The following is a 16,272-nucleotide window of genomic DNA, read 5'->3' as shown; positions in this document are numbered from 1 at the left end:
ATAATCTAGCATTTAAATTTTTAATATATTTAAAAATGAAAAAATTAAACCTTTTGATTTTATAAAAAATATCAGGTGAACAAATTATTTTTGTAATCAACTCTAATCAAGTTTCTTTTTCTTCTTATACCTCTTGTTTTTCTCTTTTTTTTTTTTTTTTTTTTTTACTTCAACTAAACCTTTTTTTATCAATTTTTAAGGTTGTATTTGTCAACAGATACATGACACTGCAATAAGGACACAGACACAAAATTGTATTTGACAGATGAGATATGAATAGAGATATTGTTTCCAAAAATACTGAATTAGTGTATTTTGTGTCCATCCTAATAAGATGACACAAAGACACTCTAACAAGAGACACAACTTATTTTTCATTTTTTTTATTATACTTGTTAATTTTTTATAATTATATTTTTTATTATTATATTTTTCTTTCCAAATTTTTAAATGAAAAAATGAGAATAATTTAAACTTTTATAATTTGTTATAATTTATCACTAAATAAAATATAAGAACACTAATTTTTGTGTCTCTGTCTTTTGTGTCTTATTCTCAATGTCTTGTCTTATCCTGTCTTTTATAATTTGTTCTAGTTTATTACCAAATAAAATACAAGAATACTAATTTTTGTGTCTCTGTCTTTTATGTTTTATTCTCAATGTCTTGTCTTATCCTGTTTTCAAAACTAAACGCAGCTAAACTATTAGACTAATTTAATTAAACTTAATTACCAAAATGCCTTTTGTTATATAATATCACCATTAGATTAATATAGTAATTGAGGACAAATAAAACTATACATATATTATTCACAATCTAATTTTATTCACTTCAAAATTAAAAGAAAATATATTAATCTTTTTAAAATTACATTCAAATTTGTCTATAATACAAATAAACATAATGAATCCAAAAACATGTCTATTAAATAATTGTTATATTTTTTGGCTGAAATTAATACTTTGTTGAAATAATGTATATAATAAAGGATTATTATTATTATTATTATTATTATTATTATTATTATTATTAATCTTTTTAAAATTACATTCAAATTTGTCTATAATACAAATAAACATAATGAATCCTAAAACATGTCCATTAAATAATTGTTATATTTTTTGGCTGAAATTAATATTTTGTTGAAATAATGTATATAACTTCTTCTTCTTGTTGTCGTTGTTGTTGTTGTTGACACTTTGCTTGTGATTTTTTTTTCTTGTTTACACCTTGCTTTGTGAGTTTTAATTCATAAACTATTAATGTAATAATTTTTTTTACTGATGTCCAATATTAGTTTTATATATAGAACTGAAAATGTTAGTTCTTTTATAGGAATGTCTATTAAAGGCTCAAGTTGTAAAAAGTCTAAACACCTAATCTATCCCTAATTGCATCCAAATAAAGAAAATTTCATTAATGATTCAGGCCTCTTTGTAATTATTATAAACTTTGGGTGAGAATATAAATTCACAAACTAACTTGTACGATTGCACAACAACCACACATTTAAATCATTTTAAAATATCCTTTAAGAACCACTTATACTCTCACCACCATAGCCAAATCCATGAAAAATAATACTGTTATCTAGGAAAAAAGTTGTGTAATAATATTAGATGTTTCAATCCACCATGTTTTTTGAAGATAACTGTGAAACATACTCAATTTTTCTATTAATATATTATAAGAGAAAAACCCAAATCAGTCTCTGACAATTACCTCGAAAGACAATGAGGCCCCTGACAAAAAAAAACCCCAATTCGGCCCCTGACAAAAAAAAAATCCAACCCGGCCCCTGACAATTACCTCGAAAGGACAACGAGGTCCCTGTGTCAAAAAAAAAATCAATATTATTTTTTTTGGCACAAGGGCTAATCAGTCCCAAAAAAAATTATCAGGGGCCGGATTGGGTGTTTTTTTTTTCCTGGGGACCTCGTTGTCCTTTCGAGATAATTGTCAGGGCCGGATGGGGTATTCACTCTATTATAAATAGCCAGATAAATGGAAAAAGGTAAATGATATAGTAGTAGAATAACAATGTGTCACATTAACAAGAACGAAAAAAGGAGAGAAAGTTCAAACGAATGAAATATTAACCACCTTTTGATTTCCCTGAGAATTTTCAATCATATCAAACAAATCGTAACGTGATAATACAAGGATACAATGGAAGTTCTTTATGGTACAAGAATCAATCAAACTCAGAAAGGTTAGTCACATTTTTTATTTCCTTTTTTTTCTCTTTTCCCAAAGCTTCTCCATCCACAAATCCTTGATGGAATGGCAGTGATGATGAACCATCCAACGCCGCCGAGTAGCTTTTTCTCCAACACCATCAACTCTTTGACAAAACCTCACAGCTATACATGGATTGAACTTCCAACTTCACCCAAAAAATCAAATTCTATAACTGGGGAATGAATGCTTCCTTCTAGTACAAACTTAACTATAGGATTCTATGGTTCTACCTTTTCTCAGGATTGCGATCTCTCCCGGATTTTGGCCCTCGCAAAAAACACTCCAGCCAAAAGACCTACGAATTCCACACACATTTCAGCAGCGAAACAAAACAAAATACAGAACTATCATAATAATAATGCAAATGTAAACAAAGAACTAACCAAAGAAAATGCTAGCAGAATTCTGCAAACTAGTTGGAACATGAAACAGAAGGATGCCTGCAACTGAAAGTGGGATCTTATTCAACGAACCTACAAGGCTGCAAATGGCATACCGCCAATTAGTTACGTCAACATACTAACAGCTCCAATCAATTAAAACAGACACACTTCTGGCATTAAGGATTCAAATCTAGACAACAACAAACTACTGTTTCACAATTATTCCTAACCAGTCTGAGTTTTAAATTTTAACAAGTTGAGTTTGTCTTTTATTCTTTTATTTTTCAAGAGAGTACTACAGTTGACTTTATGGCTTGTCGGCAGCGAAACTAAAACGAAATATAAAACCTGTAAGTCGTAGCCCCTGTCTGATGAAGAAACCACATGGATGAGAAGCTAATTCCTAGACCCAAAAAGCCGCTTAAGGTCATCACCAGCCAAAAGCTAGGTAATCTCAGAAGTGGCCTGTCAATTGAAATACCAAAAATTTAATAAGATATGCAGAAAAATAGCACCGTATAAAGCACCTTCCGGAGATTCAGATTGCAGATATGTGTATTTGTATAAAGAAACACAACACAAACACAAAGCGAACGAAAACTTAGGATGCGATACAATAGTTTCGAGTCATGCAAAGATAAGAGAAAAAATAGGAGAAAAACTCACGTTGTTAAGAGATAATCCACCTCATTGAAAACCAAAATCAGGAAAATTCCCAAAGGCATTGAAAGGGTGTTGTTCAACAAGACCATCGAGAATTCATTTAAGTCTCCAGATTTAGTAACTTGCTTTGCTGTATCCATGACCCTTCGTAGGGTCAGCTGCAGCAATAAAATAAAAAACAACCAAATAATCAGCAAAGTTGACTAAGCCAACAATCGGCGCTATCTACATTTATTCATGAGAAAATTCTAAATGATTCTTTTAAAAGCTCCCCTGTTAAAAGGAGAACCAAATGACCCTTAAAAATCAGGAAATCTTTCCAATGCAAGAAGGGATAGTTGAAAAATGGTTTGCTTTTGAACAGAAAAGGTTTGATTGCATAAATTGGTTACTTCACTTCACCTACACTGAAGTATACCATATCAAAACACATTAAAAAAAAAATTTAAAATATAGGCAGCCTAATCTATTACAAGCATTAGTGGCTGATTTCACAGCTTGATCCTGTGACCTTGAGGTTGCATGAAAACAAGGAAGATTACAATGGTGAAGTTGAATTCACAAAATGAAATACTCACAGAATATGATGCTGTTAAGAAACAGTTTAATGTCTGCCAAGCATAGCCAGTTGCGTTGAAAGAGAGATCAGTAATCCCCCCAGTCACTGCTGAAATGATCTGCAAGAGGAAAGGGAATCACGTTGAAGAAAGAGGCACCAAGTGCTAATCAGACTGATCACTATTTTTGTTCTGATTAAAAAAATTATCTCCTATTATAGTGATTACATCGTTTGACAATTTGAACGGAGAAGATATCGGCAATAATAATGGTTGTGGGAGATGCATGCAAACATACCATTAAAAAAAGGGCAGTCCAGACTCTGTTGTCATGTTGCTTATTGAACAAGTACATCTCACCAAGTGCAGTTATAACATTAGTAACATTCTTCAGGACTGTCACCATGGCTACATTAATGTATTTCAAACTGCACATAAACAAATCATGATAAGCAAAACAATGCTACTAAGCAAGAGAGACTCTGTTGCAACCTCAATATGTAATCTAGATTACATATTTCACAACAAAAAGTTAGCATCCTTTATGATTTTGAGAATCTCCGGATAAGAACAAAATTTTCCTTGCACTATTTTCATTTCATGACTATATTGCTTTACTCATTCAAACAAAATTTCTCCGAGCTTATTCGGCAAAATAAAACAACCAAGCCTACTCCCATTAGGTAAGGTAGACTACATAGTTCAAGTGATCCCACAGATCATAAACCATACTAACATTTAACTCACTAACAATTAAATCTGATAATTTTTCCTATGGTTTTCTTGTTCTCCCTCATGTCTAATTATTGAAGTATTCTCTATCTGATCAATGATTCTATTCTCCTTACAAGGACTGTTCGAGTGTCCGTCACACGTGCCGAAATCACCTAAAGGGGAGATTCTACTGTCTTCTCTACAATTGATGCAACCAAACTTTCAATGAAATTCCCCATATCTAATAATAATAAAATAATAATAATTTGAAAAGACATATAAACGAAACATTGCTTGGTAGAAAAACCAGTCACTATATTGGAAAAAGATCAATATATTCCAATGAAGGAGGGAAGGAAAGTACTATAAATTTACAGTAGCAAAGAAAACTGAAGACTACATACCTAAACATGCTTGTAACAAGCATTCCAACAAATATAACATTCACAGGCAACCATACTTTGATCAATTTCCATGTCAAAGGTTCAGTTGAGACTAAACCAAGAAGGCTAAGTGTAGCAACAATAACCACCGAAATGAAATTCTGCATCCAAACAAACATCACCAATTACCTCATCAAACTATACAAGAAACAAAAATAATACATAAAAAGAGGAAAACATCAAGGGGAAACCAATTACCTGATACAACATCAAGGATATCCCTGCATTAAAATTGTAGCTTGAAAGCACAAACTTGTTAACCAATATCATGCCGCATGAAGAAAGGCAATAAGCAATTCCAGACAACAAAGCTTGATTGCTGAGTTTAACTCCCCTATTACTTCTTATAAACTTGCCATTTTCCACGTCGTGTTCATCATCTGTAGAAGCATTCATCTTTTGTGACCCAACTGTGGCTTCAACAAGGAGCGTTCGTACTTGTTTGCAGTGAACAAGGGCAACAAGAAGTACAACAAATCAAGATAAAAATTTCCCCTTTTCAAAAACCCGTTTGTGTTAATGATCAAAGGGAATGACCCATCACGGGTCACACCAGTAATCGTTCAAATAGCAGAGAATTAGATGAAAAAGGAGGCGAAAAGTCAAATTAGACGATTTGGGGATCAACGAACCCCAGAAATGTTTGATGTACGGAGAAAAAAGGCCGTTTGAGATTCAAAAATGGAAGCTTCTTTGCGTTTGGTGATGAAGCTGCCAACTTTTGTGGATGTGTCTTTGTCCTTTCCAAATCCTCAATAAACTGGAGATTGGCCAAAATCCACTCTTGCTTGGGTTCTTAATAGTTTTGAAATACATCATAATAATAACCTTATTATTATTATTATTATTTAACATGACCCTTTATTTAATTGAGATTTTTTTTCATATATTACCCATTTCTTGATTCCTCCAATTTCCACGAGTGTTATGGCTACTATTTGCCTTAAAGTAGAACGTTAAATATAATTAAAAATAATTTTTTAAATTTTTTTATAAAACGTGATCTTTTATTATTTAACATCTTTAATTATATATTTTCTTGTTCAACTTAAAGAATGTATGGGAAGAGTCTAAGAAATCATATTTTACAAAAAAAAAAAAAAGAAAAAAAAAAGAATCTATTCCTATTTAAAGAGCTTTGTGTTTTACACTTTTACCGTTTAGCCTCCGTAATTTCTCTAAATTAAACATCAAAACCAAAGGGAAAGGGTTTTTTCTTTTTTATATTTTTGTTTTGTTAATCATATCAGAAATTAGGCCACTTGTAAGATAGTAGTGCACTTGCATCGAATATGTTGTGCCCACCAAGATTAATGTTTCATGTCACTATTCAATTGTAACATGTTTGACCCGAAGATGTCTTATAAACGATCCAAATGAAAAAGTCAAACGTATCTTACATTCATACATTAGCAAAATATCAGAATTCCAAATTTCCAATTAAGTAAGAATGCACTGACTTTGCCTAATGAGAAACGCAAACTAATTTTCAAATGCTTCGTAAGTGTGACTTTTATCTTTTAAATTCTCAGGTGACTTTACCTTAAGCCAGAAAAAAACCGACCCCAATAATTTTGTGTGCTATTATTTTTTATAAATTATTAAATTTTATTAAATATAAAATATATTAATATATATGATACGGAACGTAAGCCAGGATAAGATGGAAGATCAAAGAAAGGGACTCCTCTACCTCAATTTGATTTTCTGATGCAACAGCTAAGAGAATCATTCTACCTCACCTGTTCACACCCAAGTTTCTCAAAAAAACTCAAAGAAAATTTCATTCATAAAATTAAGGAAAAAAAAATGGCTACCAGGTTTTAGAGAGTTTTTATACCTCTTAAATTTAAATCCATAACTCATAAGTTCACTAGAATAAAATATGGGCCAAATCATAATTGGGCCTAAAACAAACAAATAACAAAAAATAAAATAAACATAGAATAAATTCTAAGAAAGTGATGTCTCTTTTAATTCATTTTGACTAATGAGAGTTTTCAATGCATCTTGTAAAATAGTAAGACGTGTGACTTTTGATAATCATTAATCATTGTCTTGCCCAATTCTTGATGCATCTCCTGAACACATGATTTAGCCATGTTTGCAAAACCTTCTTTTATTCTCTTAGTTGTTGCTCTTGTAATTTGACCAATTGGCATATGACAGTTCTCAGTTTGTCCCATAGGGCTCGTATCATTCCCTCCCTCCTAAAAAAGATTCGTCCTCGAATCTGCATCACAAGCAAAAGGAGATAGGTCAGAGACATTAAAAGTAGTTGATACATTATACTCACATGGAAGGTCAATCTTGTAAGCATTGTTATTGACCCTTTCGAGCACTTGAAATGGACCATCACTCCTAGGGTCTAACTTGGATTTTCTTTGAGTAGGAAATCTCTCCTTTCTCAAATGAACCCATACGCAATCGCCAGGTTCAAAGATAAGTTGTCTTCGACCTTTATTCACCCGTTGGACTATCAACTTATTTTTCTGTTCAAGCGATTCACGTGCTTTCAAGTGCATTGCTTTAACCTTTTCAGCTTTATCTTCTGCATCCAAGCTAACAATATCACTCAAAGGCAAAGGTAATAAGTCCAAAACAGTTAAAGGATTAAAACCATAAACAAGTTCAAAAGGAGAAAACCAGTAGAAGAATGAATAGTTCTATTATAAGCAAACTCAATAAAAGGTAAACAATCTTCCCAAGTTTTCAAATTCTTACCAACAACAACAGCACGTAATAAGGTCCCTAGTGTTCTATTTACTACTTCAGTTTGACCATCAGTTTGAGGATGATGGTGCGGTAATTTATAACCACAAACTAACCGGTAAGTGCACCGGGTCGTACCAAGTAATACCTCAGGTGAGTGAGGGTCGATCCCACGAGAATTGATGGATTAAGCAACAATCATTGATTGATTGGCTTAGTTAGACAAACAAAAAAGAGTGTTTGAATATTCAAAGAGCATTAAAAAGTAATTAAGAATTTCAGAAAGCAAGCAGTAAATGAGCTGTGAAATATATATGGAAAAACAGTTAAGGTTTCAGAGTTATCTATTTTTCCGGATTAACTTTTCTTACTAACTATTTTAATTATGTAGGATTTAATTTATGGCAAACTATATGTGACTAGACCCTAATTCCTTAGACCTTTCTAGTCTCCTCTAAAATTCATTAACTGCCAATTCCTTGGTCAATTAATTTCAATTAGAAGCTGCATGATCAAATTACAGTTTATATGCCACAAAAACTCTAATTACCCAAAAATAAAAGAATTATATGTCACGTATCCCGTTAAATCCAGATAATTAAAATTTAGGAGAGTATGTTTTCAAGCTGTTGTTCAAGTAAAGAGTTTTTCCAAGTTATACAAAAACTCAAATAGAAAGAGGGTCATACTTCCGTTCCACCCAAATTCATAAGATAAATAGCGAAAACAATCCTTAAATTATAAATCCATACATGAATTAAAAGAGAAAAAGCAATAAAATTAATCCATAGAAATAGACAGAGCTCCTAACCTTAACAATGGAGGATTAGTTGCTCATGGTTCAGAGTAGAAAACTAGGATTGTAAAGTATGAATTGGAATAATGTTGTGTTCGAATCCCCCTGTTAACTAATTGGGATCCTTTTATATCTAATCCTAATAAATTTAAAATTCAAATTTCTAAAACTAGCATAATATCTTTTCCTATTTTAAAATAAAAATTAAAGTTTTAAATCAGAATTAATTATAGCAATCAGCACGTCTTCAATTGATGGGTGGGGACCACTTGCTTCGCAGGATCCACGCCTAACTTGGTGACGAGCTGCGCCTTACTTGATGGAGGCCTAATCCTTATGCATGCTTATTAATGTTTTGCGCCTAACTTGAAAAATCTCAAGTTAGGCGCAGCCTTGGCAGCGTGGTTGGAGAAGAAGTATGGACTATTATATATGTTGGAAAGCTCTAGAAGTTAGCTTTCCAACGCCACTGAAATCACGTTCATTGGACCTCTGTAGCTCAAGTTATTCAGGTTTGAGTACAGAGAGGTCAGGGTTGACAGCATCATTCGCCTTCTTCTTTTTTTCTACGGAAACTCCATCAAATCCAGCCAAATGCTACCTAAAATAAACAGAATTGCATACGACTCAAAGTAACATCCATAGTGGCTAAAAGATAATTATTCTTGATTAAACTCAACAAATTAAATGCAAATTCACTAGGAAAAGATAGGGAAGATGCTCACGCATCAGATGACAAGTAGTAGAGTATAATAATTTTGTGCCTAATTTACCCTATAAAACTTTCCAAAAATGACTCAAAAATTTTACGTCACGATTAGAAACAATAGTTTGGGGAATACTATGCAAACGCACAACCTCTCTAAAGAACAGATCAACAATATTTGTTACATCATCAGTTTTATGGCATGCAATAAAATGAGCCATTTTACTAAATCTGTCTACCACAACAAAAATGCTATCTCGACCTTTTTTTGTTCAAGGCAAACCAAGAACAAAATCCATAGAAATATCAACCCACGGATGCATAGGAACAGGTTAAGGGGCATACAAACCATGTGGTAAAGACTTAGATTTAGCCTGTTTACATGCAACACACTTAGCACAAAATTTTTCAACATCTCTACGCATGCGTGGCCAGTAAAAATTTTCAGATAACACATCTAATGTCTTATGCACACCAAAATGACCCATCAAACCTTCATTATGTGATTCAAGAACAAGTAAGTCCCTCGTAGAACAAGCAGGCACACAAATTCTATTACCACGAAACAGAAAACTTTCATGTCTATAAAATTTGTTAAATGCACTATGTTCACAAGAGGCATAAATAGCAGAAAAGTCAGAATCAGTGACATACAACTCCTTTAAAAACTCAAATCCCAATAACTTAGAGGTAAGTGTAGTAATCAAAGCATACCTCCAAGATAAAGCATCAGCAACGACATTATCTTTACCTTATTTAAAGGCAATCACATAGGGAAATGTTTCAATAAATTCCACCCATTTAGCATGTCTTTTATCAAGCTTACCTTGTCCTTTTAAGTGCTTCAAAGATTCATGATCCGTGTGAATCACAAACTTCTTAGGTAAGAGGTAGGGTTGCCAAACCTCTAAAGCCCGAACCAAAGCATATAATTCTTTGTCATATGTTGAATATTTACGCTGAGCTAAATTCAACTTTTCACTGAAGAAGGCAATGGCTCATTTTTCCTGCATTAAAATAGCACCTATACTAATCTCAGAAGCATCACATTCAATCTCAAAGATTTTATCAAAGTTAGGTAAAACAAGAATAGGAGTAGAACACAAACAGTCTTTTAGGGTATGAAATGCAATGTCTTGTTCCCTTTCCCATTTAGATCCAACATCCTTTTTTATAACCTCTGTGAGAGGTGCAGCAATGGTAGAAAATTTTTTTACAAATCTTCTATAAAACCCAGCTAACCCATGAAAACTTCGTACCTCAGAAGCATTCTTAGGCGTTGGCCATTCACGAATAGCCTTTACCTTTTCCTCATCAATTTCAATTCCACTCGCACTCACAACAAAACCAAGAAATATAACTCGATCAATACAAAAAGTGCACTTTTTAAGATTAGCATATAATTTTTCTTTTCAAAGCACTTCCAATACAGCTGAAACACGTGACAAGTGGTCATCCAAACAAGTGCTATAAATGAGAATATCATCAAAATAAACAACAACAAATTTACCCAAAAAGTCTCGCAAAACATGGTTCATTAGACGCATAAAAGTACTAGGGGCATTAGTTAACCCAAAAGGCATTACTAACCACTCATATAACCCATGTTTTGTTTTAAATGCAATCTTCCATTCATCCCCTGGTTTCATTCTAATTTGATGATACCCACTTTTCAAATCAATTTTAGTGAATATGCATACACCATATAACTCATCAAGCATGTCATCTAACCTAGGGATAGGATAACGATACTTTACCGTAATTTTATTGACTGCACGATAATCCACACACATTCGCCAAGTACCATCCTTCTTTGGAACTAACAAAACTAGTACAGCACATGGACTCATACTCTCCCGGATGTGACCTTTGGCTAATAACTCCTCCACTTGCCTTTGAAGCTCCTTTGCCTCTTCAGAATTACTTCTATAAGCTAGTCTATTAGGAATGCTAGCACCAGGAATAAAATTAATTTGGTGCTCAATCCCATGTAATGGAGGCAAACCACGTGGTACGTCAGTAGGGAAGACATCGGCAAATTCCTGCAACAAAGAGACAAAGCTATTTGGCAAATTTGGGTTAAGTCAGTGTCAGAGAATAAAGTATCCCTAAACCGAACCATAAACAAAGCTTTCTTGCCTATTAAAGCACTCTTTAAATCTCTCTCTTTTGCAAAGAAACACAATTTGCTCTTAACTTTCTCAATTTTTTTTGTATTTGTACTACTCTCATGACATGGACTCTTTTCTTTCTTTTCACTCACCTTTGGGCCTTTTTCTATATTCTTTTCTCTCATAGCCTCTTTTCTCTCAAATTTTTCTGTGATCTCACATCCCATGTTTCTCTTGGCATCCTGTTGAAGCTTCAACTGATCAAGGTAAACCTCCTTAGGTGATAAAGGAGCAAGAGTGATCTTGCGACCATTAAAATCAAAGGAGAATCGATTCGTGTAACCATCATGAAATGCTCGACGGTCGAACTGCCAAGGTCACCCTAATAATAAATGACAAGCTTGCATTGGCACCACATCACACAATGCCTCATCAACATACTTGCCAACAGAGAATGCAATTGTCACCTGTTTGTCAACCTTGATCTCTCCACTGTCATTCAACCACTACAACGTATATAGTTTAGGATGTTGAACACATGTCAAACCCAATTTCTCCACCATAAGTGTACTAGCCACATTAGTCCAACTCCCGTCATCAATAATTAGACTACACACTTTTCCACCCACCAAGCATCTAGTGTGAAAAAGATTGTGGCGTTGCTCTAGACTATCTTCTTTCACCTGCAAATTCAAAGCACGTCTAACAACAAGAGATTCACCATGGACTACTGATGAGCGGATATTTTATACGCTTTTTGGGGATAATTTCATATAGTTTTGAGTATGTTTTAGTTAGTTTTTAGTTTATTTCCAGTAGTTTTTAGGAAAAATTCATGTTTCTGGACTTTACTATGAGTTGTGTGTTTTTCTGTAATTTCAGGTATTTTTCTGGCTGAAATTGAAGGAGCTGAGCAAAAATCTGATTCAGGCTGAAAAAGGACTGCTGATGCTGTTGGATTCTGACCTCTCTGCACTCAAAGTGGATTTTCTGGAGCTACAGAACTCGAAATGGCGTGCTTCCAATTGCGTTGGAAAGTAGACATCCAGGGCTTTCCAGCAATATATAATAGTCTATACTTTGCACAAGAATTGACGATGTAAACCGGCGTTCAACACCAGCCTTCTGCCCAAATCTGGCGTCCAGCGCCAGAAAAGGATCAAAAACTGGAGTTGAACGCCCAAACTGGCACAAAAACTGGCGTTCAACTCCACAAATAGCCTCTGCACGTGAATTGCTTAAAGTCTCAGCCCCAGCACACACCAAGTGGGCCCCAGCACACCAAGTGGGCCCCAGAAGTGGATCTCTGCATCATCCATCATAGTCCACTCATATTTTGTAACCCTAGGCTACTGGTTTAGTATTTAAACAACTTTTAGAGACTTATTTTGTATCTCATGACATTTCAGATCTAAACTTTGTATTCTCTGACGGCATGAGTCTCTAAACCCCATTGTTGGGGGTGAGGAGCTCTGCTGTGTCTCGATGAATTAATGCAAGTATTTCTGTTTTCCATTCAAACACGCTTGTTCCTATCTAAGATGTTCATTCGCGCTTAACTGTCATGAAGGTGATGATCCGTGACACTCATCACCTTCCTCAAATCATGAACGTGTGCCTGACAACCACCTCCGTTCTATATACGATTGAATGAGTATCTCTTAGATTCTTAAATCAGAATCTCCGTGGTATAAGCTAGAACTAATGGCGGCATTCATGAGAATCCGGAAAGTCTAAACCTTGTCTGCGGTATTCCGAGTAGGATTCAATGATTGAATGACTGTGACGAGCTTCAAACTCCGGAAGGCTGGGCGTTAGTGACAGACGCAAAAGGATAGTAAATCCTATTCCAACCGGATCGAGAACCAACCGGTGATTAGCCGTGCTGTGACAGAGCGCGTGAGCGTAGTTTTCACTGGAAGGATGGAAGGTAGCCATTGACAACGGTGATCCACCAACACACAGCTTGCCATAGGAGGACGTGCGTGCGTGAATCAGAAGACAGAGGAAAGCAGAGATTCAGAGGACAAAGCATCTCCAAAACTCCAACATATTCTCCATTACTGCACAACAAGTAACTTTTAATTTATGCTCTACTGGTTATTCATAATTCAACTGATAAACATAATTGACTTCCTAACTAAGATTTACAAGATAACCATAGATTGCTTCAAACCAACAATCTCCGTGGGATTCGACCCTTACTCACGTAAGGTATTACTTGGACGACCCAGTGCACTTGCTGGTCAGTGGTACGCGTTGTGAAAAGTGTGATTCGCAATTTGTGCTACCAACTACATACTCAACATCACCATCAGAACAATTCTCCAAAGATGGCATGCTATTATGATCAGAGTCATCACCATGATCAGAATCAGACACAATATCATCTTCTCTAATAACCATCAATCTCCTATTTGGGCAATCACTAGTATAATGACCCATACCATGACACTTGAAGCATTTAATATCTCGATGTCTAGAAGTAGCAGAAGAAGAGTTAGAATTACCTTTCTTCTTGGTAGCATCAAGCAATGCATTAGATTCAACACCCTTAATCTTTGTTGTGTCAACACTACAAGACTCCCACTTTGGATTAGCATGTGATAATCCTCTTGGTGCTCTTTTTTGTTGTTGCCTCTCCACCTTCATTGCCATACTGACCAAATCCTCCATCTCCACATAATGATGTAACTCCACCACATCAGAAATTGCTCTATTCAAACCACCCACAAATCGTGCCTTAGTAACCTCAGTGTCCTCTTCTATGTTGGTAGTAATCATAAGCATTTCCATTTCCTTATGGTAGTCTTCAACGGACTTAGAGCCTTGAGTCAGTCGATGTAACTTCTGATGCACTTCCCTATAGTAGTACGAAGGCACAAATTGTTTCTTCATGAGGCGCTTCATAAGATCCCAAGACTCTATATGGTGATCATCATTCTGCCGTCGTGTCTTCACTAGTTCATCCCACCAAAGCAAGGCATAGTCAGAGAATGCAACTGCTGCCAAACGAACCTTCTTTGCCTCAGAGTAATTATGACAAGCAAAAATTCTTTCTACCTTACGTTCCCACTCCAAATAAACTTCAGGATCATTTCTCCCTTTGAATGGTGGTATTTGCATCTTGATGGCGTTGATGTTGCTATCTTGACTTTTATGTCGAGGTGTTATAACCCCATCAGAGTCATCATCAGAAGGTACATGATTCTGACACCGATTCCGGAAAGGTCCTTGTTTAGTAATCTTGGATAGTGTCTGTGTCACCTCTTACTTCCATGCTTCCAATTCAGTCAAGCGATTAGTTAAGTGTTGAATGGCCCTTTGCATCAACTCCATGTCAACTAAAGTATCTTCGGAATGAGCTGCCATAACAATGAACCTGTAACAAAAATGTTATAAAAGGACCTCATAATCACTCGCTCACGTGTTTCACTCAAAGATGGATACTCGTGTTTATTCTCAAAATTGGCTTTTACCCTCTATTGAACTTACCATTCTTGCCTTTTACCACTCTTGAATCTCTTTGACTGTTGCACTTTAGAATTCAAATAAAAATAAAAGATAGAAAAAAATCGACGCAACAATAAGAGGAAAAGATGGACAGAATAATAAAAAGGGACAAAGACACAAAAGACAAAAAATAAGAATAATAAAAAAATAAGAATAAGAATAATAATAATATCGTATGTAATGCATTTTTTTTTTGAGATTGTTGCTTTGTTTTTTTATAAGAACACAACACTTTTTTTTTGTGTGTGTATGTTTTTTTTTTGCTTGAGTGCTACTATGTAACTTCAAAGTATGTACTTTTAAGTATGTACTCTTTTTTTTTTGTTTTTTTTTTGTACTCAAGGTGTGTTGGCTAGGGAAAGAAAATAATCCTAGGGAAAGGAATTAAAAGTCAATCAACAAGAAAAGAATAAGACATAAGGATAAAGTCACTATCCGTGGCTGGAATTTTTTTTAATTTATATAGAACATAAAAAGGGTGAACGTAGACTAATGAAAATTAATCTAATACCTGATACCAAATGATACGGAACGTAAACCAAGATAAGATGAAAGATCAAAGAAAGGGACTCCTCTACCTCAATTTGATTTCCTGATGCAACAGCTAAGGAAATCACTCTACCTCACCTGTTCACACCCAAGTTTCTCAAAGAAACTCAAAGAAAATTTCATTCATAAAATTAAGGAAAAAAATGGCTACAAGATTTTAGAGGGTTTTTATACCTCTTAAATTTAAATTCCTAACTCATAAGTTCACTAAAATAAAATATGGGCCAAATCATAATTAGGCCTAAAATAAACAAATAACAAAAAATAAAATAAACATAGAATAAATTCTAAGAAAGTGATGTCTCTTTTTAATTCATCTTGACTAATGAGAGTCTTCAATGCATCTTATAAAATAGTAAGACGTGTGACTTTTGATAATCATTAATCATTGTCTTGCCCAATTCTTGATGCATCTCCTGAACACATGATTTAGCCATGTTTGCAAAACCTTCTTTTATTCTCTTAGTTGTTGCTCTTGTAATTAGACTAATTAGCATATGACAGTTCTCAGTTTGTCCCATAGAGCTCGTATCAATATATATATATATATATATATATATATATATATATATATATATATATATATATATATATATATATATATATATATATATATATATTTCAATATATAATATTTTAAAAATAACACGTATAATCTTTTGTTTTAAAATAAATATAAAATATATAAATACGTATAAAAATATTTTTTATATATTAAAATTAATTATTATACAGTATTATTTTTAATTACAAAAATAAAATAATTAAATTATTTTATATTACTTAAAAATAACTAGATTATTTATTAAAAATTTAAAAACATTATACTAGTTGATTTTTGTTAAGAGTAATTATCTAAATCAGTTCCTAAAATTTTTAAA

At 33.9% G+C, this 16,272-nt stretch overlaps 1 protein-coding gene and 1 pseudogene across 2 annotated transcripts; both read right to left on the bottom strand.

Annotated features, from left to right (window-relative positions):
* Positions 1-2,091: 2,091 nt before the first annotated feature.
* On the bottom strand, positions 2,092-5,847 carry LOC107623886 (GDP-mannose transporter GONST1). 2 transcript variants are annotated; one of them, XM_016326284.3, is made up of 9 exons: positions 5,203-5,818; positions 4,966-5,105; positions 4,146-4,275; positions 3,869-3,967; positions 3,294-3,448; positions 2,976-3,092; positions 2,628-2,725; positions 2,475-2,539; positions 2,092-2,389 (listed from the first exon to the last, which is right to left on the bottom strand). In XM_016326284.3, exons 1-8 carry the CDS (start codon positions 5,398-5,400, stop codon positions 2,481-2,483), a joined length of 996 nt encoding a protein of 331 aa, XP_016181770.1. In that variant the 5' UTR covers positions 5,401-5,818; the 3' UTR covers positions 2,092-2,389; positions 2,475-2,480. The 2 variants fall into 2 exon arrangements, with proteins under 2 accessions (XP_016181770.1, XP_016181769.1); XM_016326283.3 differs by having other exon boundaries at positions 2,092-2,539; positions 5,203-5,847.
* Positions 5,848-7,123: 1,276 nt separating this feature from the next.
* On the bottom strand, positions 7,124-14,455 carry LOC148581491 (uncharacterized; annotated as a pseudogene).
* Between the last annotated feature and the right edge of the window lie 1,817 nt (positions 14,456-16,272).

Source organism: Arachis ipaensis, chromosome B10, assembly GCF_059453495.1.
Source record: "Arachis ipaensis isolate K30076 ecotype BB chromosome B10, ASM5945349v1, whole genome shotgun sequence".
NCBI lineage: Eukaryota > Viridiplantae > Streptophyta > Magnoliopsida > Fabales > Fabaceae > Arachis > Arachis ipaensis.
This window is presented reverse-complemented; position numbering and strand designations above follow the sequence as displayed.